Source organism: Maylandia zebra, linkage group LG7 (assembly GCF_041146795.1).
Source record: "Maylandia zebra isolate NMK-2024a linkage group LG7, Mzebra_GT3a, whole genome shotgun sequence".
In the NCBI taxonomy this organism is placed as follows: domain Eukaryota; kingdom Metazoa; phylum Chordata; class Actinopteri; order Cichliformes; family Cichlidae; genus Maylandia; species Maylandia zebra.
Genome location: NC_135173.1, coordinates 14,575,951 through 14,602,014, shown reverse-complemented (window position 1 = coordinate 14,602,014; position 26,064 = coordinate 14,575,951). Strand labels below are relative to the sequence as shown.

The 26,064-nt window shown below is 40.1% G+C and overlaps 1 protein-coding gene across 9 annotated transcripts in view; it reads left to right on the top strand.

Annotated features, from left to right (window-relative positions):
• Nucleotides 1-26,064, top strand: part of megf11 (multiple EGF-like-domains 11) — an 84,823-nt gene that overhangs the window by 36,066 nt on the left and 22,693 nt on the right. For all 9 annotated transcript variants that reach the window (XM_012919580.3, XM_012919579.3, XM_004553082.3 and 6 more), the window contains 3 exons: nt 16,906-17,152; nt 17,293-17,413; nt 17,809-17,945. In XM_012919580.3, the coding sequence (XP_012775034.1) occupies nt 16,906-17,152; nt 17,293-17,413; nt 17,809-17,945 (505 nt within the window). The remainder of the gene's footprint in view (nt 1-16,905; nt 17,153-17,292; nt 17,414-17,808; nt 17,946-26,064) is intronic.

The following is a 26,064-nucleotide window of genomic DNA, read 5'->3' as shown; positions in this document are numbered from 1 at the left end:
GGTCTCTACAGAATTGACAAAACTCCTCCCATCCATCGGTGTCATTATTTTTCTATTCTGACCAGTGGCTTCAAAAACCTGAGAAGGCCAGACTCCTCATGGTCTTAAAAAAATGTTTGTAGTCATTTGCCCCCCAGTAAGTATGTAGTAGTATCATCAGCCATGATGATTTGACTTCTAAAAGTCATGATGTCGTATTATTGTTTGAATATGCCTGTCAGCTGTTGTGAATGTAGCTCAAGTATGATTATTGTTAGTATGATTGCTTATGTTTTTGTGTTAGTAAGCTGAGAATTCTCCGTATTTACCCAATAAAGCAGCTAGAATCATGGAATGAATTTTTTTTTTTTTGCCATGATTTATTTGTGTTCATCTTTCCCATCTGTGTAGTAGAAATGTGCTTTCTGCTTTAATATCCCATGCTTCATTTTGTGACGCCTCAGACTGAGCTCTTGTGTCAGTCCCAGTACCCAGATAGTTATTCTTAGTACATATGCTAAATTTCACAAGATTTAATGGGGTTTATAAACATATATACTTCAGTGTTATTAAGTTGAAAGCACAAATAAAGGGTAAATTATCATATCCACACACATTCACATATATCTTCTGCCTTGTACCGCATATACAGATATCACATTTTATTAGCAAAGTATTAGTAATAGATGCCCCAATCACCTCTCAGGACCTTGGACTCATGATCATTATGATAAGAATAATAGCTTGAGGATCGCCACAGTCCTTTGGGTGCTGCGTTGCTGTGTCCTTGCCTTGCTTTGGGAGAGGGAACATATTAGTAGTCTTTCTCAGATGCTTTGGTGCACCTGCAATCTCCTGATGTTTAACCCTGGACTTCATTGGAGTGTTGCAGTGATTACAGGCCGTCCTGAGGGACATCGATTGTCCTGCTCCTCCTAGGCCAGCCCCACACAATGCTGACGAATGAACTCGTGGCCCTGCCAAGTCCAATTAACTGTCAGTGCCGCATCGACGAGCTCCTCCGTTTGTTGAGAGTGAAGAAAAACAAACTTTTAATCAAATTTGCCTCCGGGCCCTAGGGTATTTGGGGTTGTATTTTGCATTCCGCTGTGTTCTGCCTCGCCTGCAGCCGTGCTACCCTCTCAGAAGGTTATATTGCATGTTGTTTGTGTGAGATAGCAAATTTCCCTGGACCCTACTTTGGTACAAGCCCTATCTTTCTACTGTCTGTGATTGATGAATTAGCCAGTGGTAGCATCTTAAAATTATCCACCCGCAAACAAGGCTGACAAAAGAATAAAACTATTGTTTATATTTGGTGTGAGTTTACTGCAGCTTGTCGCAAGAATTTTTTTTTTTGTGCGTGTGTGTGTGTGAGACAGTTCCTGAGTGCATGGCAGTGTCAGGAAAGTCTATAAGCACCTTGGACTAGTTGATCAATAAAAGCTGAGGTTACGATCTTGCAGAATTGTTTGTGCATTAACATCTCCACAAATACCCTCTGCTAATTCTACATCTCCACAAATACCCTCTGCTAATTCTACCAAGGTCGAGATAAACAACTCTACTCTTCTCTGATTAGAGTAATGCAGACATTAAAAGCCAAGAAATTCAATTAAATTGATGGCTGTTGCCACAAAGAAAAAAGGAAACAGACAAAACGCAAAGATATGCTATCACATAGCTAGGGCATACTAACTGGAACAAAGAGATGTAGCTTGGGATTTAACCACTGACAAAAGGGCATCTGGATGATAAGGATCAAAGGAAATTTTAGAGGAAATGTAATCGTTACCCCACACAAGGATGTATTCATGATGATCCAATCTGTGTTCTGCAGACGCTCATCTAAAATTAGTCGTCAGTGCCACTAAAATTGTCTTTTTGCCCTGATTGGGTGAGCACACATCACCAACCAGTACAATGTTTAGAAAAAAAAAGCACACCTACCTATAGGAGTCCATCATGTCCTGTACTGCGCACTTCATTAAGACCTTTCAATTGAGTTTAGATGGATAAAAGACAGAAAATGCTGACTTACTGGTTCAGGCACCCGCATCCTCAAAGTGATGAGTCCCTCCTGAGAAATTAGATTAGCAAAGAAACTTGACACCATGTGATTTCACACTTTAAACATTCCCTTGTATTATAATTCTGGGACTCACTTCCATTTCAGGCACAGGCATACTGTAGTATGAATGACAAATTCGCCCTCTGCCACAGAACAAAAAGAGGGTTAAGGTCCATGGATCAATATCACTGTTCCTTCTGCTGACTCTTAAAGCTTTTGGGCAGATTTTTTCCCTTCTCTTGTGTCATTTGTTTATTCCTTAAAACTTTTAATCAAAACCTGACCGATGAGCAAATCTGTCTAGTTTTAGATATTTTTAAACTATGTTTCTTCTCTTATAATAAATGTCATGCGGGTGGTTTTATGCCCCATGCTGACCCTGCTCTTCCCAGATGGCTTAATTCATTTCTTTGCTGCTTCTTTAATGTACTACAGTATTTCTCTCCTGCTCTCTCTCTCTGCCACTCGCACACAGTACTCCCTAAGTTGCTGTTGTATACTTTTCTCTTCACTTTGACTTTGAGAATCGGGGAGAATAATTCATGGGCCAGCAAGTTTCAGAGACTGGGATAACAACGCTGCTTTCAGAGCCAGCAGTTCATTTGAGTTGAAATTCTGGATTTTCCTTTTTTTTCCCTGACAAATCTCCAAAGGGCCCATATTATCCTGGAGAGAAATAGGGGAGGGAAATAGAAAGGAAAAACTCTTAATCTACAGTTTTTCTGTGTTAATCAAAGGCTCAAGATGTTTTCCTGTTTCTGTCCTTTCATATTTCAGGTATCCATCTATCCTGTGCCGCTACTCTTTTTACCTCATTGAGCATAATGCACTGCTCTGGTTTTTCAACCTCCTGTTTTCCGCATATTCAAATATTTCCCAAGATGCAGTGCTAATATAGTTTTAAATGCATGACTGTGCCACATTTTGCCCATTTTAGATGAATAGCAATGAAAAAAAAACAAACACTTTTCTGGGTTTCTCTCTTGGCTATTTATTTCATTCAATTAAAAAAAATTGACAAAGTTGTACATAAAAGTCTTTGCCTCATAACTTTCCTCATATAATATACGTCAGTGTGTCGGATTAACTGGTGGTCAGGCAGGTAGAAACTCCCTCCAAGATTGATGGCTACATGATGAGTATTTGCATAATGTGAGATCATTAAAAAGCAATTATCCTTGTGTTTCAATGTGCGAACGTGTTTCTGTATTGTTGGGATTCATTTGGTAGGTGGATAGGCGCACTGATTGACCGCCTTTAAGATGAATCATATTAAGTGTTTACAGTGGAGTGGGGCGGTGGGGGGATATTCATATGGCGTGACACCCGAAACACATAAAATCACGGCTTTGAGAGAACAACTAGCAAGTTTTGTTTGCTCACACTGTGGCGAGGAGTGGTTAAAAATGCAGAGACAACAGAAAATTTGCATTTACGCACCTCTCTGTGTTAGTCGATGAGTTCCGGTGCTGTTATTGCCACGTGTCTCAAGCTTTAGGGAATTCAATAATCAGATTGACAGATGGACATTCACACTTTGACTTTTTTTTTTAAACATTTTTTATGCCTGGTGTTTTCTTGACAGTATTAGCTTGGATACATGTAAACCTAGATGCTAATGCTGTCAAAGCTTAACACCTGTTTTCTCAGCTCAGGATGAAACTCGTTGCATTTTTATTTTATTTCCAGTTTAGCTTTAATCTGCTCAAACTGCATGGTTCCAGTTTCTCAAGTTTTCTGCACAATATTCATTTCTGGGTTCCTTTCCACACAGCACCACAAAGTCATATACGTGTCTAAATAAAAAGTATTAGCAGGACTTCCAAGTATTTAATGTTTCTTGTTTTTACTTCACAACAATGTGAACGAGACAATAAAACTGCAGAAAAATTATTTTGTCAGTAGGCTGGCTGTCTTCAAATCTTTCCAATTTAACACAATGCTTTTCCCCCCCTCTACATTTTAATTTAAGGTTCAGTGGAGTTAGTTGAAAAAAACAGAGTCTGTTCCTTTCTTTACTTAAGTGACACCGGATACTATTTGGCTAGAGGGCACTCTTAAGACGGTCCGTAGTGAATTTGAATGAATGGGGCTGGACTATAAAATAAATATACTCCCATGTCTAGACCAAACTGTTACATTTTGATTTCAGCTTTTACTAATGTAGTTTTAATTTTATATCAGGATTAAAATTAAACTTTACTAATATTTTTTATTTTGCATACACGGAATATAATATTCTGCTAGTGCTGATTGGTCAGCTGAGATTTCCCCAATCACTTTGTCAGGATACTCTCCAATAATGAGACCTGTTTTCAAAACACTTCAGCAAATCAAGTACGCTCCTGTGTATACGCTTTAAAAAAAGCAAACTTAAATGTGCATATTAAAAGCTGCCTATGCCATCTGCAGGTGCTTTATTATTGGTTGCCCTGAGGTGTCTGCTGCTAGGAAGCGCTCAGCTGCAGCTCAGTTGATCTATAAAAAGTGACTCATATTACCCATAAATATTATCTTAACCCCTTTTATTAAAAACATGCAAGATGAACTAAATACCCAGTATTGGGAGATTCAGCTCCATAAGGTCTATCCTGTAAGCACCCTCTATGAGTCGGGATCTACTGAGCATTTTTTAACCCGTGTGTAGTGAGACGGAAGTCTGAGGTTTCCCTTATGCTGTCAACTTGCCGTCAATCAAATCAGATCTAAAGTTGTGCTCACTGTCCAGATGAGGAAGATTAAACTCAATTTCTATTGCAGTTTTTGGTTATTTATGTTTAAGATTGCAGGTTTTGTTAAGTCTTAAAGCGAATTTTTCAGTGGCTTTAAGTAACCAATGTTACTAATGTTACTCTCTTATTCTTTGGTGTTTTTAAGAGATAAAAACACAACCGCTGCTGTCATTTTTCAAAAAATAGCAAAAGTAAGATATTTTTTCTTTCATCTTTTATGTATTTTTTATCCACCAAGTATGCTTAAGTAGTACATTAGTTTATGAATGAACCACTTGATACCATCTCAGATTGATACTGGACATAGTCATTGATTGCTGCTGATAAATAACTGTCAACAATCTTGATATTAGAATAACTACATAATTGTTGCCTAAAGTAACCCTGTCATGATTGTAGTGAGTTATAAGGAAGAGGTCATGCAAAACAAGCAGTTTGATGGTTACGTTCTTGAGAAGCTGTGATGGATATGTGTGGTTCATGTTTTTTCTGGCCTGAGCAGTGGCAGATTAGTAATGCAGAGAAATGAGCAGATTAATCAATAATTAAAACAATCATTATTATAACCTTGAAAGGTAAAACCAAAATGTGTTTTTTTTCTTAAGCTTTATTTTTTCTTAAATTGCTTTTTTTGTTAATGTCTGTGTGCTAGTTTACAAAAGTAATACCGGCAATTTCATTGTATCTACTTAAGGGTAACTTTAAAGAAAATCTTTAAAATCTAAAATGATAATGAAATAAAAGTACGTATTTACTTAAAAAATATTGTTATATACCAGTCCCACTGGCATATAATGATACATAAAAATGCAGATACACTGTGCAATTAAAGCTTTTCTGGTGTGTGATATTGAATATACAGTGTAGTGGGGCTCCAAGGGGATTGCCATTAGAGCAGCAGCCTGCAGGATGCTGTGTTGTTTATATATTATGATATGCTGTGCTTGTGCTAATTTTTTGTTTGACAATGCAAAAAACAGAACCTGCTTTTATAACCTGCTATTTTCAGTAGAGCAGTCTGGTGTAGACATAGATAATTCATGTCATGTAGATTTTAAAACAACCTTGCAAAAAAAAAAAAGAATCTCTTTCAAGCGTGCACCTCCGATTGCTAAATCCACCTGTGATTGGCCGTGCCTCCTCTGAGCTTCTATATGCACAGTAATAACAAAGCAGACTCTATACACTGATATCTACAGAAGGTGATAATCTGTTAATCCACATAAAACCCACAGAACTCATACCGTAAACACAGGACTTCAACTAATTAGTGCCATGCACATAAATTCAACAGCTGCAGCTTTTCCTCTTTAGGACTCAATTTATTAAGACTACTTATGCAAATAAAGCCAGTCACAAATCTCTAATTGTGATACCAGGCACACAACAACCCCTTACACTGAAGCCATGTGTTTTAAAATGAGTGCAGAGCTGCAGTGAAAGTGCACCATATGGTTGAAAAGATAACAAAACATAATATGATTTTACCAATATAGCCAATTACACCAGAGGCAACAACAAGAAGGAGTGCCATGTAGTCAAACGTTGTCTTATCTTGAGATTTTTTCTTTAAAATGATTTCATGCTGACTGCTGAAGTAGCCGGAGGTAATATGTTTTGTTGCTTGAGCCTGCTATAGCAGAGAACTGAATGGAAGGTTGTGATATTTCACATTTGGTCAGATATTGAATTGTTAACACTACTATTTGGTGCCCACGTGTTAAATGTCTTCAAGGTCTCCTCTACACATGAGTCTCGACAGACGTGGATGTAAACTGCAGCATGACTGGTTGACAGAGCCACACAGCAACAACGTGGTAAACCAAGTTTTTCCACCAAGCAGGTTTTTTGACTTTTGAAGGTTAGCGGTTTGGAAGATCCTTTTAAGGTGTTCTCTTTAGTGGATTACTAATGTTTCTTTTGTGCAAACAAAGTTACCAATTTGCAGTGGGGGTGAGTTAGTAACTCCGATATTCTATTACAAGCAAAGACTGAGCTATATTTTTATTGAACTTAAATTACACAAATTTTAGGGTAAATGCAGAATCCTGCCACTGTATGAAACTACTGGATCCTAATTATAGGCGCATTAAGTAAATGCTTTCATCTTCCTGTAGTTTTATGTGTACAGGCTTAATCTGGAAAATAACTGTAAATCTGGTTTAGAAAGTAGTAACTTCACGTGGGAAATATATAGGTACAATGGTAGGGGTGGCTGTATTGGCATTATATGAATATACATCAGTCTCCACTCTCTTGATTGCGCACCCCTTCACATCGACTGCCGTTGCCCTATGGCAGATTCTACTTCATCCTAATTAGAATTAATAATTGAAAATAGGAAATCAATATGTGCAAATTAAGTCTGGTAACAGTTGGTATTGTCAGGTTGACATTGTTTTTTGGAGGGACCATGCCATTCCAGGTGACTGATTTACTGCTGTGTGTTATGTCTTTGAAGTGCTACAGTCGTGGCTTTATTTATACCTGGGTCACTGTGTATTGTTGTGCACTGTAGATAAATGCCTGCCTTTGCTCTGATTGCTTTTTTTTTTGTTGTTGTCCTGTGGCAAGAGAGCAAAGGGTTTGTTTTCTGCAGGACAGGGTGAAGGGTAAATTATTAATTGGAAGGAGCAGTGGGCTGTGTAACAATTTGCTGATCCAGAGGCTTTCATGAGCCATGTCAGGTTGTGTTGAACAAGTGACTGGTTTACTGCAATGAGGCAGAGCATCTCTCACAGGGCGCTTGCATTACTGCTCAACATGGGCAGCTTTATTAGAAACTGAGGGGCACTCTTTTTAGTAACGTTACTTTTAAGTGCTCGTTTGGAATAACACGTGAGATGACCTGGCCTTGTCGGTTTCAGTCAGCCACTGGCCCTGTTAACCTAGTTACAGCTGTGCTGCAGGGGAGCTGGCTGCAGTACTTCTATTGATCCATGTTAGCATCCTATAGAGTAGAACTCAGACAAATGATCAGATCCTCCTCAAGATAAAGAACAAGGCCAGACTTTTTAATCAGTAATGCATAGTCCTAAAAGAATTAAGCTATTCACTCATTAGTTTTGTGGCTCCAAGTAGGCAACAGTCAGGTCTTGTTAGTTCTTCTCCAGCTGCAAGGTGGTATCAGGAGGAAGTGTATGGTGCATTATAGTGAAATGTTTGAGCAGCAAACTCTGCTCATAGACCTTGTGTTGTTAGCTTGATTGTGTGCTGCTTTTCCCCCAAGGGAGATGCGAGCACACAGGGTCTCAGCTAAGATGAATTAGGGCAGGACAAAAGACACGCCCAACAGCAGAAGCCGCAGCATGCTGTTATTCCAGTTCAGCAAAACGGCGCCCATAACTATTGGCAGTTCCCTCTGTATATTTAGAAGTTCATTTGTCAAGCTCTCATGGATGTATCTAAACTTTTTACTTGTCGTGCCTGGGTTTTCTGGGGACTAATAAATAACAGCATAATGGGTGTCAGCAGAGCACGGAGGTGCCAGTAGGACCTGTCTTGTAGCGTATTGGCTGTTTTTACAGCCCCAGGTTTAACAAAGCTCAGAGACATTTATCACTCAGTGCAAATTTACCACTTTACACAACAATCATCACTTTCCCTGTAGACCCTGTCCCAGCCCTGTCTGCTTCTCACTCAGTTAGTCTGCATCAATGAGTCAGGGAGCTGTGATGAATAGTTGAGCGTGGCTTTTTTTTTTTGAATAACTCCTTTTGCAAATAGCTCATATTGATTGAAGAGCAGAGTATTACATATTCTCGTGTCAGCTAAATTGTAGGAACAATTGTTTCATTGTTCTTTTTTTTTTTTTTAAATATATAATTTTAACATTTAAAATGTCTAAAGAAAGTCTGTCTCTTTATGCCATTTGTAAGTGGTGGCTTGTCTGCATTAATTCTGACCATGAGTATAATTTGAAAATTCAGATCTGTCAAGGAAAGAAGGGGAAAAAAAGAACAAAGCTAGTGGAACAAAGTGCGATCCAGACAATATGAAACTCAGAGGTGCATTCTGCTCATGAGGCAATGCAGGCGACTCATCAAGACAATGAGTCACACTGCTTTGCTTTGCTACAAGCTCTGCTCAAAAGTAAGCGTGGAGTAAAAGGCTCTCAGGCGCCAGAGCGTTTTCCCTTCTAATGTCTTTAGTTAAGTTATTCCTCAAGTGTCAACAGTGTGTGTTAATAATAGTTATGTGACAGTGAGTGACTCAGGCAGTGGGGAGTGAAGTCAGGCTGCCTGCCAAATATTCCAGTAGCAATAATGTGGCTTTTACAGTTTGAGTGGGCAAAGGAGAAAGCAACCGTCTGCACCATCCACCACCACTAGCCAGCATTTATACTATAATTGTAATTGAAGTTTGCTTTTCCCCTCCGTCGAGCTGAATAAATGATGTCTAAAACTTGGGCGCCATTTGAATGGTGAAAGATATTCTGTGTTTAAAGAGTTTGACTGAGGCCTTCATTTCGAATTTAGCTTGGAGAAGCTTATGGCAGCTTTCAGCGGCGCAGACTTCTCCTCGTCGAGAACAGTGACAAACATTTTGCTGTAAGTTGCCAAGTTCAGGAGAGCTCCTGAATGAAGTCGGCTGCTGAAAGCTGTTTGGTTTTAATCCTGTTTCAGCCAGCCTCTGATTATGCAGGCTCTTGAGCATACTTCAAAGCTCAGCACCACCATGATGGCTCTCTCAGCCTATTCTTTGGACATCACCTTCAGAAGTTTACTACCTGCCGGTAGCCCTTCATGATCTGTTTTGTTCCAGCAGAGGGGATTTTACTCAGCATCCTGGGATTGGACCTTTCCCTGTGTGTGAGGTTATCCACATTCTAACTGTTATACATTATGAGCTCTGAGAGCTCAGGCTGGATGGTGTATGTGTCCTCTGGTTAGACACAGTGACCCAGGCCAGACCAGCTAATGGTTTGGACTGCATCTTCTCTGGTTTCAGTCTGTGGGATTTGTTGCCTACAGACCAAAACCCACAGGAGTCCTCACCACCACACACAATTTAGCTGTTCTCTCTGGAAGCTGAAGCCTTCATGCTACATGCTACTTTCTTCTGCTATTTCTCTCTGTTTTTGCCCGCAGCTCATCATGAACTCTGACTCCTTAATCACAGTTAAATGCTGGCAGAGCTGGGGAGTGAAAGACTACTGGGTAAAGTTTCCGAACCTCCATGTAGGAGAGAGACAGCAAGATAATGGGCTTTGCTCTCAATGTGCCTCTAACTGGAAGCTAAAGGAGGTTTAAAACTTCAAATAGTAACATTTGTTGAGCTCCTAAGCACCAGAAAAGTCTGCAAATTAAGCACGGGATAGATTTTGGTTTATTCTGTTTCTCTCTGCCTCTCTGGTATTTATGCATTGATTTTTTTTTTAAATTGATATTATATTTTTAGTTGTGCATGTAAGAATGTAAAATGCCATCTCTACTAATGTGGCCAAGGTTTGAACTGAAACCAGAGGTTATGATGCCTCTAAGTTGTAGAGACACTGCCCATTTTTCTGCTGTGTCGAGGGAGCACTGTTGAGCAGAGGAAGCTCTGATGAGTGCTTATAGACTGCTAAACCAAGTTGCAGTTAAACTGCTCATCCATTACCACCACCGCCCGCACACCCCTCAAGTTTAATGTGCCAGGGTCGTTTGCGTGGCAGCAGCTCAACCTTCAGGGAGCTCATTCATGGCAGACTGGAGGCCAGGAGCAGATTAGATCAAATCAGTGAGAGCCCTGTAATGTAGTCTCTAGTCTGTCCAAACGCAAAAGCAATACTGCACTAGCCCAGTGTTTCGGGACCCCCTTCAGGGCAGACCTGTCCGTATCAGTGAAGGGCTGATCATCTTCCTGCTGTGTACCTGGAAAAGCAGGCTTCAGTGCCGACCATGAAACAGAGTTCATTAAGCTCCAATTTCGGTTGATCACAGCTCTGGCAAAGTGAGCATAGAAGGGGGGGTGGGGGGGGGGGGGGGGCTCGGCATCTTTACATTTTCAGCTCAGGCTGTGTTGGTGTGCGAATCAATAGGGGAATATTCATCATCCTGGCTGCTGTGCTGTCCTGGATCTCAAGCTGGGCTTTTCTGTGAGGCAATACAGCTGCTGATGGAGAGATATAGTGCCATATCAGTCACTTAAATCATTACTAGGACCTCAAATGAACAATTACCTGGCTGGGACTGAAGGCAGCTTACTATCCCACCTCAGTGCTGATCGTTCTTCATTCACATTGTGATTGTTGATCACTAGTTGTTTCCTTGATTACAGGTCCAATTGAGTTTTGTGGGGGTTTTTTTTAAACAGAACAATTCCCAGGAATGTGTGAATTACTTGTTTTACATCATACCCTCAGGTACTTCTTAGTAATGCCACTGAATTTAACACTGAGCCGCCATTGTCTCATACAGGTGTGGATCCAAATTAAACTTTTCTGTTATATTACTCCAAGTTCAGCACAATTAGTCAGCTTGTGCATTTAGCAAAATGTGAAAAATGAGTGCTCGCAAACGTTTACAACAGTTTGATAATTCGACTGTCTCAAGTACTTTATTTTTTTTTTCATTCTGACAGCTGGCTGCTGAAGTTCCACCTGAAAAGAGGCGTTAAAACCATTAAAGTATCAAACTGTTATATATGAAAAATGATTTGTTCCTCGTGTTAGTCTCTGAGTCCTCCTTCGCTCGTTCGTATAGTCACTGAAAGGTGTGAACAGCTTGCACACGTGCTTCTCTTTTTTTTTTTCTTTTTTTTTGCAGATTAATTTCAGGGTGTTATTAAGATTTTTCTCTGTGATGGTTGTGATATGTCAACATCACATATATTCAGTCTCACGCTATACATTTTACCGCCATTTCATCGTAACAGAACTGTATTCGCACCTTTTTAATCGTTTTATTTGCTTGTTGGTAACGCAGAGCTGTCATCTGTCCACTACAAGGAATTTGAACCAAAACATTTAAAACCTGGAAATTTACATTTTTATATCAACACTGAGTCTAATGACTGCTTTTAGATGTGGTGAAATGATCTGCTTTTACATGTGGTGTTGCTGGAAGGATCAGCACCACCAAATTCATGCCTTTGTAGCTGCATGCAGAAATTTGCAGCAACTTCATCTTCAGTCACAGGTTGTCATGAGATCAGATGAGACAGGTCCTGACTACATGAGGTTGCCAGGTTCCCATGCTAAACGAGATCTTAAGTATTGTATTACAGGACAGATTAAACTGCTGAGACCATAAACTCAATAGGAAAATGTTGGTGTTGAAGCCGGTCCCAGCTGTTATAGCGGGAGATGCAGGATACACCTTGCACAGTTCATCAGTCCCTTGCAGGGCTAACACATTCACACATTCATACTCACACCTACCAATTAAACTGACATGCATGCTTTCAGACTGTGGGAGAAAACCAGAGTAATCAGAGAGAACCCACTCAAAGGCCCCAGCTACATTTGTTGGATTCAAACCCAGGACCTCCTTGTTGTGAGGCAACACTGCTAACCACCTCTGAAAATGCTTTGAGGGATAATAAGTGGAGCCAGTAGTGAGGTCATAGGCAATTTTCTCAACCACCGGGATCACCCCCTGCTGGCCATTTTAAAGAATACAGGTTTAATGCACTTGTGTGAAGGGTCCGTTTTTCGAACCGGTAGGTTAAGGTGCCCTGACACACACAAAGAAGAAGATATTGTGCTGACTGTTTGTTTTATGATGTCGCTCTTCCCCTTGCATGCAGCTTTAAAAGTAGCAACTGCAACATATAAATTATGCCCACATCCTTGGCACCATTACTGTAAGATGAAGATGATGTTAGAAAACATTTAAAATTTTCATCCGCAGAGCTGTAAAGTTGGATTTTGGTATTTTCTAGAATGATAGAAAATGTTAAAAAGCTGAAGTTTCAGCCGTGTTCAGTATTAAACATAAAGTTATGAAATGTTCACAATTGATAAAGGTTGAAAGGTTTTCTGAATGCTAGTGTAGCAACATAGGAAATATCAAATAGAAAAAAATCATATTAAAATGTGAGGTATCCTGGGTAAAGACCTTAATATACTTACTTACTTTTAGAGAGATGGTTGGTCAGGATGTCTTTTGGGGAAGTAATTAACAATAATGAAGCTTTCTTTCACTTGTTTTCTTTTGTATTGACTCATACAGACACGAGATATAAATGTTGTTGTACATTGTTGCTACCTTATAATAGGACAAGCACAAGCATATATGGGTAGTTTTTGAGAGTATGAAACAGGAGATAAGTGAACTGTCTCATTTTGATTTCTAATCAGATCTTTTCATTGGGGAGTCCACACGTTCTTCCTGTCTCTCTGTGTCCGTTTTTCTTAGCAATTGCTTGACAGCGTTAGCTCTGTGGAGGGCCTTTTGTCTGTTTTTTGCTCAAGGCATCCTCATAAAAGTACCTGCTCTCATGTAATCCTGAGCAAGAGTGAAAAAAAAAATAATAATTGGAAAGACCAAAACCAGCAATTTCTTGTTATACCTCTCAACTCTGTGGTATTGAGCCACAAGGTAATTTATTCCCACTGAAGATCTAAACTGTGCCGTGATTTTATAATTTAGGTTTTTTTTTAAAGCAAACATCTTACCAAGCAGGAAAATTCTATGTTGTTGTTGCTGGCTACAACAGGAAGATGGTAAACATATTGGATCAGTCCATAAACCGCAGTGCCAGTGTACTGGTTTTGGTAACGAAGGAACACCACGGGCAATGTTCCCTCTAAGCTGCGCGTGTGCGCAATTGCGCACTGCTGCACGCTCTCTGCGCACAGAAAATCTGTGTTGTGCACAAAAAAAAAAAGAAAATCTAACCTGAATTGAAATTTTTTTTTTTTCTTTTTTTTTTCTAAATGACATCAGAAACAGCAGTATGCGACATTACGTGATGGCAGAGCTTCAGTTCATCCTTTGTCATTTTTTTTTTTTTTTTTTTTTTTTTTTTTTTTTTAATAAATAGGACAGGGGGAATGAATGAGAGAGAGAGGGGGAGAGAAAGAAAGAAAACCAAAGGGGAGAAGAGATGGTGAGAAGGGGGGGGAAGAGAGAGAAAAAAAAAAACCTCCTGGGTCACCTGTATGGAGAAAAAAAACAAACAAACAAACAAACAAAAACAAACAGAGGAGACAGCAAACAACAAAGAGCAACATAATAATAGAGAAAACAAAGCACCATCACAATAAACTAGCTAGTCATAGATATCAGTATTTACTAAGTAATAAACGATATTGTGCAGCACGCAAGATAGACAGCGCACAGTGTGCTTTGAGGCAGCAGCCAAGAAAGCTTTAGTCCGCGTCTGTGAATACCCATGTGTGCATACCTGTGTGGATCAGCATGCTTGCATTCCAAAGGTTTCTCCATGTAATGATCTGCTAGGGAGTGTGGGGGGGCCACAGCCCCGTCCTCCAGGGTGTGAAGCGGGTATGGAGGAGATCAAAACTCCAGACATCCAGAGGCCCCCAGAACACAAGAGACCATGGAAGACCAACAGAGGGGCAGCCGCGCCACTGTTCCAGTAAGAGCTGAGGAGAGTCCCAGATGAGGGCTCGCCCAGCAGCCGCGGAGCAGAAGTCAGGGGGAGTTGCAGTGACGCGCCCGTGAGCTCCGCCGGCCCCCAGCTGCGCCTGAGTGACCGAGCCCTAGGCCGAGAGGCCGGGGGCACCCCACCTCCAAAGGGGCCCGAGCGAGCCCCAGGCCCCAGGCCCCGACAAGCGGCCGCCAAGGAGTGAGCCGGTGTGCACCCGGACGCCCACCCCCAGACACAAAGAACCACCAACACACCGACACCTGAGGGAGTCCGCCACCGGCAGGGGAAGTGGTGGTGGGTGGAGATAGGCCTCCAAACCTTGGAGGGCCTGAGGTGTCCCCAGAGAGGTGGCGTCTGATACCCAACCTGACATATAGACACAGACATACAGGCACACACAGACACAAACATCCATTCCCACCCTCATGCTCTCATATGCACTCACTCCACACTCAACCAACGTGGAGACAGACATAAAGAGACGCTGTACACACAATCACACTCCCCAAGCGTACTCTACAAACCGGGTCTAGGTACCCTTGCCCCTGGAGGGGGGAATTGCACCCAGACCCAGGTGGTGTTACCCTTTTCCCTGCGGTGGGGAGAGGCAGACCACCCCGACAACCTGAATTGAAATTAAAATAAATACGTTAACAATTCTGTTTTGCAGTGTTAGTCAGTAAGTGACTGGCTGCTCCAGTATGGGATTAGAACGATGTCACCTTATCCCATAGTCCAGCCAATGATGAGATTCACATTCGTATATATACGCAGCTAATCAACGTCGTCCACAGGCTATGACAGCATCCTTATGCGCCGACACCGGTGTTTTAGCTAGCAAAGCGGCATGGCTGATGTGGAGTGAAGTCACGTTAATGACAACGTGTAGAACCATTGGAGATGTGAGCAGGACAGACGGAACAATTGACGGAAAAAGTGTGGACTTTATACCAGTTTTTAAATTGTGTTGATAGGCCACGTAAAACCAGTGTTATGATTAAAATATATATATATATATATATATATATATATATATATATATATATATATGTGCAAGGTTTGTTTTTTTTCCTATTGTTGTTTATATTTACTGCGGAAACGCTCGAAAGCGCTCTCTGCCTGTGAGCAAAAACAGCCCCCCTCCCGACCCCCGCCACCTTTCCTATTGGTGGAAAAATGTACCATGTCGACCAATCAAAAAATGATATGGCAACATGGCATTTAGTTGTTTGGGAAGGGGGGAGTTTTAGGAGTGATGGCGGTGTTTTGAGACGTGAGAGATTTGCGTTGTTTAGCGCAAATCTTGTGTAGTTAGTGTGTAGTGTAGTCAATAGTGTTGTTGTGTGTGTGTCAGAACAATGAGGCGACAACTGAATGTTACAGGTGTTACGGCAGTGATACATCTCCTGTTGTCAGGCCTGCAGGTATCAGGCTGTTGTTCTCCTTTATCTCATAGTGGACAGAAATGATTTGTTGGAGCGGCACAAATAATTTGTGTGGCATCAGATTTGATGCAGAACAGCTGATTGTTCTGTAAATAGTTTGAAATGTTTATTTAAAAAACCGCCCTGGCTGCATTTTGGGTAAACAGCTGCAAGAAACTTTGTTGTTTGCAAAACTCGGTTACTTTTTTGAAGAAGTAACTATATAATTAATTGCCCAACATTGGTCATTATATGCTGTATTTTGCAGACAGGACTCTCTCCCAGACCACAGACTCATACTTATAATACAAGTCAGAGCTTTATTTAAAAAAAAAAAAAATTTAAAAAAGAAAGTTGTGTTTTCAAAATTGGAGTTCAAGTTATTTTTACTTCCAATAGTGTTAACGTACTGCACAGGTCATGAACAAGATTTTTTTTTAAATTTTCATTGTAAGTGGGCTAAAGCAGTTAATTAAAAGTAGTCTAACATAAATGCTGTAATTTGATTATTTTAATAAACCGTGTAACTTGGATGGATTCGATGCTGCCGTGACCACAGTGCACACGTCTGCTGTTGCTCACAGTGGTCGAAGGGACCGCTCAGGGAGTTTGTGTGTTCGCTCAGACACATGAAAAATTAGAGGCAACATTGACCACGGGTACCAGTGTGCTTTATTGATGTGTTTTTAATCGAGGTCTGTGGCCCACAGGAAGAATATCAGCCTTTTGGTACACAGATAGTATTTTAATAATATGTTCAATTAATTGAGTGAATAGATTACATCCAGCAATTTGTTTGCTGTTACATGTTCAAAAGATAAAAAAAATACACAGATTAAAGCTTTAGATTTTGAATTTGTTGAACTGATGAAAATTAATATTGGAGGCATAGAGATAGATTTGCAAGCAGTCTGAGACAGCGCTTCCAAATCATACCATTATAATAAAGAGTAATTCATTGGGAGGAAGATTTCCCCTGATCATTTATTATTAATGATGAACTTTTATGGTTATTCCAAACAATCATTAATGAGTCACTTTATTATTTATTGTGTTTTTATGTGACCGTTATGATTTTCAGTGTTCGCGAGTGTATTCTGATGCATAGTCTCCTCTTTTTTTCTGGTGTGCTTGATGCCACTTGTTTCTGTGCCTGCAGGCTGCGAGAGTGACTTCTGGGGACCTCACTGCAGCAATCGGTGCCAGTGCCAAAATGGGGCTAAGTGTAACCCCATCACAGGTGCCTGTGTCTGCACTGATGGGTACCAGGGATGGCGTTGTGAGGAGCCCTGTGAGCATGGTTATTACGGCAAGGCGTGCCAGTTACCATGCCAATGTCTCAATGGTGCCACCTGCAACCACGAGACAGGAGAGTGCATCTGTGCACCAGGCTACACAGGGGCTTTGTGAGTACCACTATCATATTTACTCTTTTGGCACATTTTATGTAGCAATGTGAGTGTGTATATCCAATTTCTTGCTGATGCAAAGAACTGCAGGCAAAGACAGGTTACTTATCTGATACTTTTGACTTGTGTGCTGACAGCTGTGGGGAGCGCTGCCCCTCCGGTAGTCATGGGCCTCAGTGTGAACAGCGCTGCCCCTGTCAGAACGGAGGAACGTGCCACCACATCACAGGAGATTGTTCCTGCCCTGCTGGGTGGACGGTAGGTCACAAAAGCAAAAGCAAAGGCCCGAGGGGAGAAAATACTTGAACGCTGTTGTAAGTTTAGGGGGGAAAAAGTACAATAAATGAGAATGCTGTGTCTCTGCTCCCTGGAAGGAGAAAAAAAAATAGAATTTGTAGTGTGGAGTCTGACTACTGTGAACTTTCCATGTGAAAATTAACTCTGCATTGACCTTTCTGAAGATAATATGTGAAAATATCTTCCACAGTAAAGTGTACAGTTTTGAACTTACTTCTTGAATGTAATGCTTTCAGTTGCCTTCTAAAAAAAAAGAAAGAAGAAAAAGTAAACACATCTGCAGACACATAGAAGGACATTAACGATAGGTCTGAACTGTCCAAACTTCAATCAAGTCTGTTGGCTTGTTTTCACAGGGTTCAGTGTGTGCCCAGCCCTGCCCTCTTGGCAAGTACGGCATCAACTGCAGCAAAGACTGTTCCTGTCGTAACGGTGGAATGTGCGACCACATCACGGGGCAGTGCCAATGTGCAGCCGGCTTCAGTGGACGCAGGTATGCAGGTGACACGTCCGGCTGACAAACAGACCGCTCAGTTATTATTCAAAACGGCTTTTTCTGAAGTTCTATCAGCAAACTTTTGTGCTCCTACTTAAAATAGGTCATACAAAGGGATGATTTATTGATATTAGTATTTAATGCAAAAGAATGGTTTCATGCAGTTCCGCATTTAACAGTCACTCATTGACCCATTCTCTTTGTTGACTTCTAAATGAGGCACAAACCTGGCTGTTCTTTAAAAAGATAAAGGAAATCCTAGCATATTCTTATACTCGAGAGAAATAAGCATTTATAAATGCCCATTAGTCCATTTGAAGGTAGATTGGAAGCTTTTAATAGGGGCGTTGTATGTTTAATTAATCTTGTACTTCATGCTGGCCAGCAAGGTTTCATGTCTTCAGCCTTCATCCTCATCCACTCCCAGCCTATCCATTGATCTCACCATGAGCTACATGCTGTTTGGAGTCTGCTCATTAATTATAAGTAATGGGCTTATATTAAGGTCTCATTGAAATCCACAGATCTTTTTAGTTCCTCGTGCCTGCCAGAGCAGCCCAGAGCAGCCTGGGTTTATTAGTTCAGCTAAAGCAATTGTCTCTTGGATGGAAACACTTCCTTTACAAGACCTTTTCCTTTACTTTATTATTTTGCAAAATTGCCCTCATTCATTTTGTCAGTGGCAGGTGAATTAAACTGCCAGGAATAATCTAAGATTGTGTTACCCCCCACCCACGTGTGTCTAGTATAATAATACCATTGTCCTCTGATAAAACTAAAGCTAGGGTAATTTAAACATGAAACATAACTTGGCCATTTTATGTTGTAATTGAGCTATTTCTAAAAGCTTTGTTACACTCTTGAGACTGAAACTCCACCAGGACTGTATACTTAAGTCAGTATATTGAAGTGAATGAAGAAATCCATTTTTGGATCTACACTAGTTTATGTGCAGAAAACTGAAGCAGTTTCTGTTTAGCTGATGACGATTACTGAGTCTTGTCCAACCCCTGCAGAGACGCTGAAGTACTGACAGCAGAGGCCCGCTGTCCTTGTTAAAATTTGACCATGGATTTATGAAAGTATTTTTAAAGTAAACATTCATTATTAAAACTTTGAAATGTAAGAAGAGTGTTAATAATCAGTGACTCTGAATATGACCACTTTTTCATTTACAAATAATCTAACGCGTTACTATTTCCATAACAGTAGTCAGATTAAAGTTACTTGTCCAAACCACTGTGCGTTACTATTTTTAAAGCAAAAAGATTTGGTTTCTTCTTTTCGTCTCAGCGGATGACAAACGCATACGTGTCGTAAAACGTCACATAAGCAACAGCTCACGTTTCCCGCTCACAAGCAGCCAGCGACGTAAAAAAAAGTGTAAACAACAATGGAGGGAGAGAGATGTTCGTTCTTTAGCTGGAAATATGGTCACTATTTTGAGTTTCTGTCAACTAAAGATTTCAATATTAAGGTTCGTTGTACACTCTGTGTCGGCGTAAAAGTGTTATCTACCTTCAAAAACACTACGTCAAACTTAAGGAAACATTTGGAGTCGCAGCACGGCACAGTCACACTCACAGAGAGAGTCCCACCAAGTGGTCCGAAGCAGAGAGCCGTGACTTCCGCAGGAGGTCCTACACCCTCAAACAACAAAAGTTGGACTTTGGTGCAAAACCAGTAAGTGATGAAGAATTGAAGAAGTTGGTCGCGCAGTATATTGTAGAAGAAATGCTAACTATAAACACTGTTGACTCGCCCTCGTTTCGTGCCATAATAAAAAAGATCCCTACTTCTAATGCCGAGCTGCCTCACCGAACGACTTTTACTTCTTACTTGGAGAGTTTGAAGGCCGCACTGAATGAAATTGACTTTGTTTCAACTACCGCGGATATTTGGACTGCTAACAACAGAGGCTATATGGGAGTAACGCTCCACTGGATCAGTAGAACCACATTAGAGCGCTACAAGGTTGCATTAGCATGTAGGCGGATTCGTGGTAGACATGTATGATGTCATTGGTACAGAAATCGAAAACGATTACTCAACAAAGTAGTTGCAACAGTTACTGATAATGGATCCAACTTTGTTAAGGCGTTTCAAATTTATCATCCTGTCATGGAGTCCGATGATGAGACGGAGAAGGAAGAGTCCACCCCCAAAGACGATGATGTCACTTTTTCTGATCTGTCAGAATGAAAGTGATGGTCAGCTGTCTCTTCCCCCGCACCGCAGGTGTGCTTTGCACACCATCAACATAATTTGCACACAGAGAGCAGGGCTGTGTATAGGAGCAGCACAGCAAAATGCACAGCTCTTCGGACCAAATTGAGTAGATCTACACTTGCATCAGAAACAGTGGAAGAAATCAGTAAAAGAAAGCTCCTAATACCAACACCCACAAGGTAGAATTCCTTTTTTGATGCTGTAAAGAGAATTGCAGACATCCCCATGGGTGAGCTGAATACTCTGTGCACAAAGCTAGGACTGAAGTGCTTCAAAGATCAAGAATACCAGGTCCTGCATGAGTACTGCATGGCCATGAAACCTCTGACTGCAGCACTGGACATTTTACAAGGCGACTGTCCATATGGAACTTTACTACTAACACTTGAAGTTCTGATGCAGAAGACCCAGGCTGTGAAAGATGACCTCTCCAGGATGACTGCAGGCCTTCCAGATGCCATTGTACAGGTACGCTCTGTCTTTAAATTTGTCAAATTTTTTGCTTCATACAATTCACAAACATGGAACAGAATATTAATTATCATTGAAAAATAAGATTACAACAATTAAAATGTTTACAAGTAACCTAAAACAAAATAAATCCATAATACTGATCTCATATTAGGCATGGTTTGCAAATAATTCAATAACATATTAAATTGTAGGTATAAAAATATCGATTATGTTTTTTAGGCTATTCAGACTCGTTTCACCGGTGTGCTAGACGACAAAGATGCCCTTCTCGCAGCTGCCAGTTGTCCAAAATTCAAACTCCGATGGCTGAGAGATACAGGAAGGAGGGAGCGAGTACAACAACTTCTGACAGCAGAGTGTTGCACCACTGCTCCTCTGGCAAAAAAACCTGCCAGTGTGCCCAGTGCTACTACATCTAGCAGCCAAGGTGAGATGGCAGAGCCAGAGGAGGAGACCTATTCTGCAGAAAAAGAAGTCATGGACTACCTGATGTCAGGCTACGACCTTCAGATTCTGCATACGTTTTCAAGCATAAAGACATTTTTTTTAAAAGTATAACACTCCAACCCCATCAAGTACTCCTGTGGAGCGACTTTTTAGTCTGGGAGGTTTGGTGCTCACGCCTAAAAGAAATCGACTTTCTGACAAAGGGTTTGAGAAGCTTCTGTTAATGAGGTACAACCACTGGTTTACTCGCTCCAGTCTACTGTTTCCCCCATAACATGCAATGACAACATATACTGAAAAAAAGAGAATGGGGAATCCAATTTAAATAACTATTTACAAGTAACTGAATTAAGTTTATCAAAGTCACTTAATAAACTTATTAAAGTTTTCAAGTTGATTAACTTAAATCAATTACTTGCAAGAAAGTAAGGCAATTTAAGTTGGACCTGCAGTCTCTTTTTTTTCATAAGATTAGTCCAAAGTTACAAAAGCGGACAATAGTGCTTACATGTGGATGATAAAAAAAAAAGTATCTTAAGGGAAGTCAAGAAAGACTCTTTGTTTGTTTGTTTGTTTTTTATAAAAAAGTATTTGTTAAATGAAGTCGACTTATTGTTTTTTATAAAGTTTTTGTTAAAGTCAAAAACTTTCTTTGTTTTTTTTTTATAAAAAGTATTTATGTTAAGTGAAGTAACAAGACTTTCTTTATTTTCATACAAACAAGTATTTCTGTCAGGAAAAAGTTCAGCTTCAAATGTCAGGAGATATATTGTTGACATTACTGTTAAAATACACTTCCAATAAAGTGAGTATTGGCAAAACCGGTTGATGTTTTTATGTTGAGGCAGTGGGGAGTGTTATTGGCAGCTTCTGAAAGTAACTAATAAAGTAACTAGTAATCTAACCTAGTTACTTTAAAAATAAAGTAAAGTAGGGCTGGGCCATATTATACCGTTCACGGTAATACCGGTATAATGTTAGGCAACGATAGGAAAATGAAATATCGCGATAGAATATGAGTAAAACGCGCGTGCGCAGTGCCTTTGTTTTTTTGTGTGTGAAATTATTTTTTAACCATTTGACTTGAATTTGATTTAAGCAGATGCATATTCTTTGTGATATGACCATATGGGAAACAAATGATCATTTAGCCATTTATTTTTAGCTCAAAATGACAACATTAACACAGTAAAACAGGTCTCTTTTTTAAACAGAAGCCTGTCATGCTTAACTTTTGAGAATATAAGTAAATCTTTCTTTAAAAGAACTCTGTCCTGCTTAACTTAAAATTATATAAATTAATAGAAAGCAATAGAACAAAAATATTCTTGTAACAGTGCACATATAGTGCATTTAGTACAATTGGCTTCAGTTGAGGTATTATTTCAGCTTTTCTAATGCTAATCAGCTGCTCCTGTTTGTAAACCCGCTTGTTCCCATGATTACACATCATAACTCATCATCATTATTAATCTATGTATTACTTTTATGTATTAGTCATCTATTTGTTGTAATCATCTATCCTTGCAGTTGTTTATTACACAAAATAAATTTTATTATCACACTTCTGGCCACATAGCGCTGATATTCACTGCACATGCCCATATTAACCTTAACCAGAGGGTTTAAAAAAAACAAACCAATGTTTACATACCATATCTGCTTCTGCCGTGGCCTGGTGGACAAGAAGTTGGTTAAGGGTTCCCCGAGCTTTCACGCCCCTCATGTTCTTCATGCGCCCACCATTAGAAGCATGCCTATGGAAAAAGTGAGGGTGTCACCGCAGCTGCTCACACGTAAACGTCGGTGAAAAAGACGTTGCAGCACGGTGTGTGATCTGGACACAAGCGATGGAGGCACAACTTGTAGAACTTTGGAAAGCTCATCCGAGCCTTTTCGATGTGGCATCACAAAATTATCACGACCACAACAACCGTGAAAATAGTTGGATTTACATTGCTGCTCAATCACAGCTGCCTGATCAATGTCTTTCATTAGCAATTTAGCAAAGTTGATGGTGGTGGCGTGCGTATCTGTCTGAGTGAAAGACAGAGAGGGAGAGCGAGCGACAGATTTTCTATTATAACCTTCATTTTATGGAGTCACAGTGTGAGCACTCAGGTCGCATCAGAGCATCGGGCGGTATAGTGTGAGACCCTGCCTCGTGACCTATAAACTTATAACCCCTGTGAGTCAATCGTGCAGTTTGAAAATCGCACAGTGTCTGTCCAGCTTTAGGTGTACTGTCGTCCGAGAATTGCACCGCAGTGTCGGCGTTTGTTTCCCTGTTGGCCATGCTTCTTGTTGTGGTCATCTGTTGTCTTCCGGTATTTTCTCTGTAAGCAACCTTTCCTCGACCAATGAGATGAACGGTAATCTGACTTGTCATACTCGAATTGTCATAAGTGTGCTGTCAGCTCATTGGTCACAAAGCAGGAGAGGGGCTGGGAATTATGCTTTCAAACAAAGTGTTAATTCCATAAACATTTATAGACTACTTTTGATTCTCACTGTATTACGGGACAAAGTGCGTCCCTTATCAGCTCAATAAGGGACGTGTACTTTTGTTTCTAAATACGGGACGATTCCGTATTTTAAGGGACGGTTGGCAACCCTAGGTCAAACGAACACTGCAGCATCACTGAGAGTTAAAAACTGTCTCAATTCTTTCATCTTTAATAAAACGATCAGCATTGCTGCTTTACCAGGTGTAACTATGAAGTTTAACTTCCAGGCATCCATGAAAACAAAATGTATTACATTTAACGGAGTTAGAAGTTAGCAGGACGCTAGCGGAAGTTAGCTCGCTAGTTACCGCTGAGATTTCTGAAAAAATTCAAATGTACAGCTCTGCTATCATGTCCAACATAAATGAAGACAGGAAACTAAACAGCAGTGACGTTTGTAGGGTTACTGAAGTTGGGCTAGCTGGTATATAATGATGTGCTACCTGATCGCTAGTGACACAGCTATGCTAGCATAACATAAACAGTGAAGCTGGAGGACGAACACTAACACTTTTCCACTTATAAAAGTTAACATTAAGGTTCCTGATAGTTAGAGACAAATGCAATCGCATGGCAGGATGCTGTAAACGGACCAAACTTCAGTCAGGAGAACAACTGAGATGATCCATCCACAATACAAGGTTAGTCATTAATATACTGCAACAACATGGGAATAGAGTATCTGCCGGAGAATTCAACATTAATGACTCAATGGTACAGAAGTGGAGGAAGCAAGAAGAATGAGTTTAATAAAGTTTGATTTATCTGACTTCTTTGTTTCGCTTAATGTGCCTTATAATCCCGTGCACCTTATGGTCTGAAAAATACGTACTGCACACTGCAGTTTCATGTTGCAAAGCACCTCTTTTTAACTTCAGTGGATATTATACATGGTTATGCTCAGGATATGTCAGCCCATTTCTACTGGAAATGCCTTTTGGTTAAACTTTAAGCAAGGAATTTGCATTTGCACTGTTACATTTTTATAAAGCTTTAATGTACATAAAAACCAGCTTCTTGTTTAAGTGAAAATAAATGGAAGGTTGTCTTTTTGCACTAGTAATGTTGTGGAGTTGTATTTTGTCTCGCATCAATTATATCGTCAGTTATATCGTTATCGCAAATTTTCAAATATATATCGTGATAAATATTTTTGGCCATATCGCCCTGCTCTAAAGTAAAGTAACTAAATTACTTTTGGAAGGAGTAATCAGTAGTCCGTAATATATTACTTTTTCAAAGTAACTGTGGCAACACTGTTAATAATATATCCATATTATTTAATGTATTTTTAGCTGGGGCTGGAGTTTTATTTCATGTTCCAATTCTTAAACAATCTTTGCATTGCGTAAAATATGATAAAGCATTATTGTTTTTTAGTATTATATTTACATGCACTTTCCAAAAACACCCTGTTGCATTCAGATCTGCCGCATTTCCTCGTGGCAGAGATTCAACAAGGTGCTGGAAACATTCCTCTGAGATTTTGGTTCATATTGACATGATAGCATCACACAGTTGCTGCAGATTTTTCAGCTGCGTGTATTGATGTGAATCTCCCGTTCCACCGCATCCCAGGGGTACTCTGTTGTGGATTGAGAACGTGTGACTGTTGAGGCCGTTGGAGTACAGTGAGCTCACTGTCATCTTCAAACCAGTTTGAGATGATTTGAGCTTTGTGACATTGCGTGCTGTCTTGCTGGAAACAGTCATTAGATGATGGGTAGACTGCTGTAATAAAGGTACGGACATGGTCAGCAACAAAACTCAGGTAGGCTGTTTAAACAATGCTCAGTTGGTACTAATCGGTCCAAAGTGTGCCAAGAAAATATCCCCCACACCATTACACAACCAGGTCAGTACCAGGTATTTAAACCCTAGTGGGAGTTCTCCCTTAAGAGGGTCGTTGACCCGCTCTTGATCATGTGCCTCATCACACGAGCCAAGGCGTGAAAAAGGTGAGTGTCATTATCAGCAGAGGTTTCAGGTGAAACCATCGTGAGACCTTGCCTCACACTGTCATGTGAACTATTAAGAATGCCTGATGCAAGATGTGAGTGGGGGTTATTTAACAGCTAACCTTCTGAAGACACACAAAAATGTAGTCTGCTATAAAATCAGATGGTGACTGGTACCAACGTAAAACAATAAAATAATAATACAAATAAAACTTTACAAGCAACCTATTATATATTTATCTTATGCTTTTAAAATGTGAACAGAGTGGTTAGAGTAAAATATTTGCCCGCATTTATTTTCCTTTGAGTTTAGAAGGTTCAGGGTCTATGAAATATGTATCCAAAATGAAATGTTTCAGTTTTACTAAAATGGCTCATAATAAATATAAAATTGACTCAATTTCCTTCATGTACTTGTGACCATGTGCAATTTGTAAAGGCTTTTTAATGCTGTAGTGATTAAGCATTGACATTGTTGAAAAATACCATCATTTATTAACT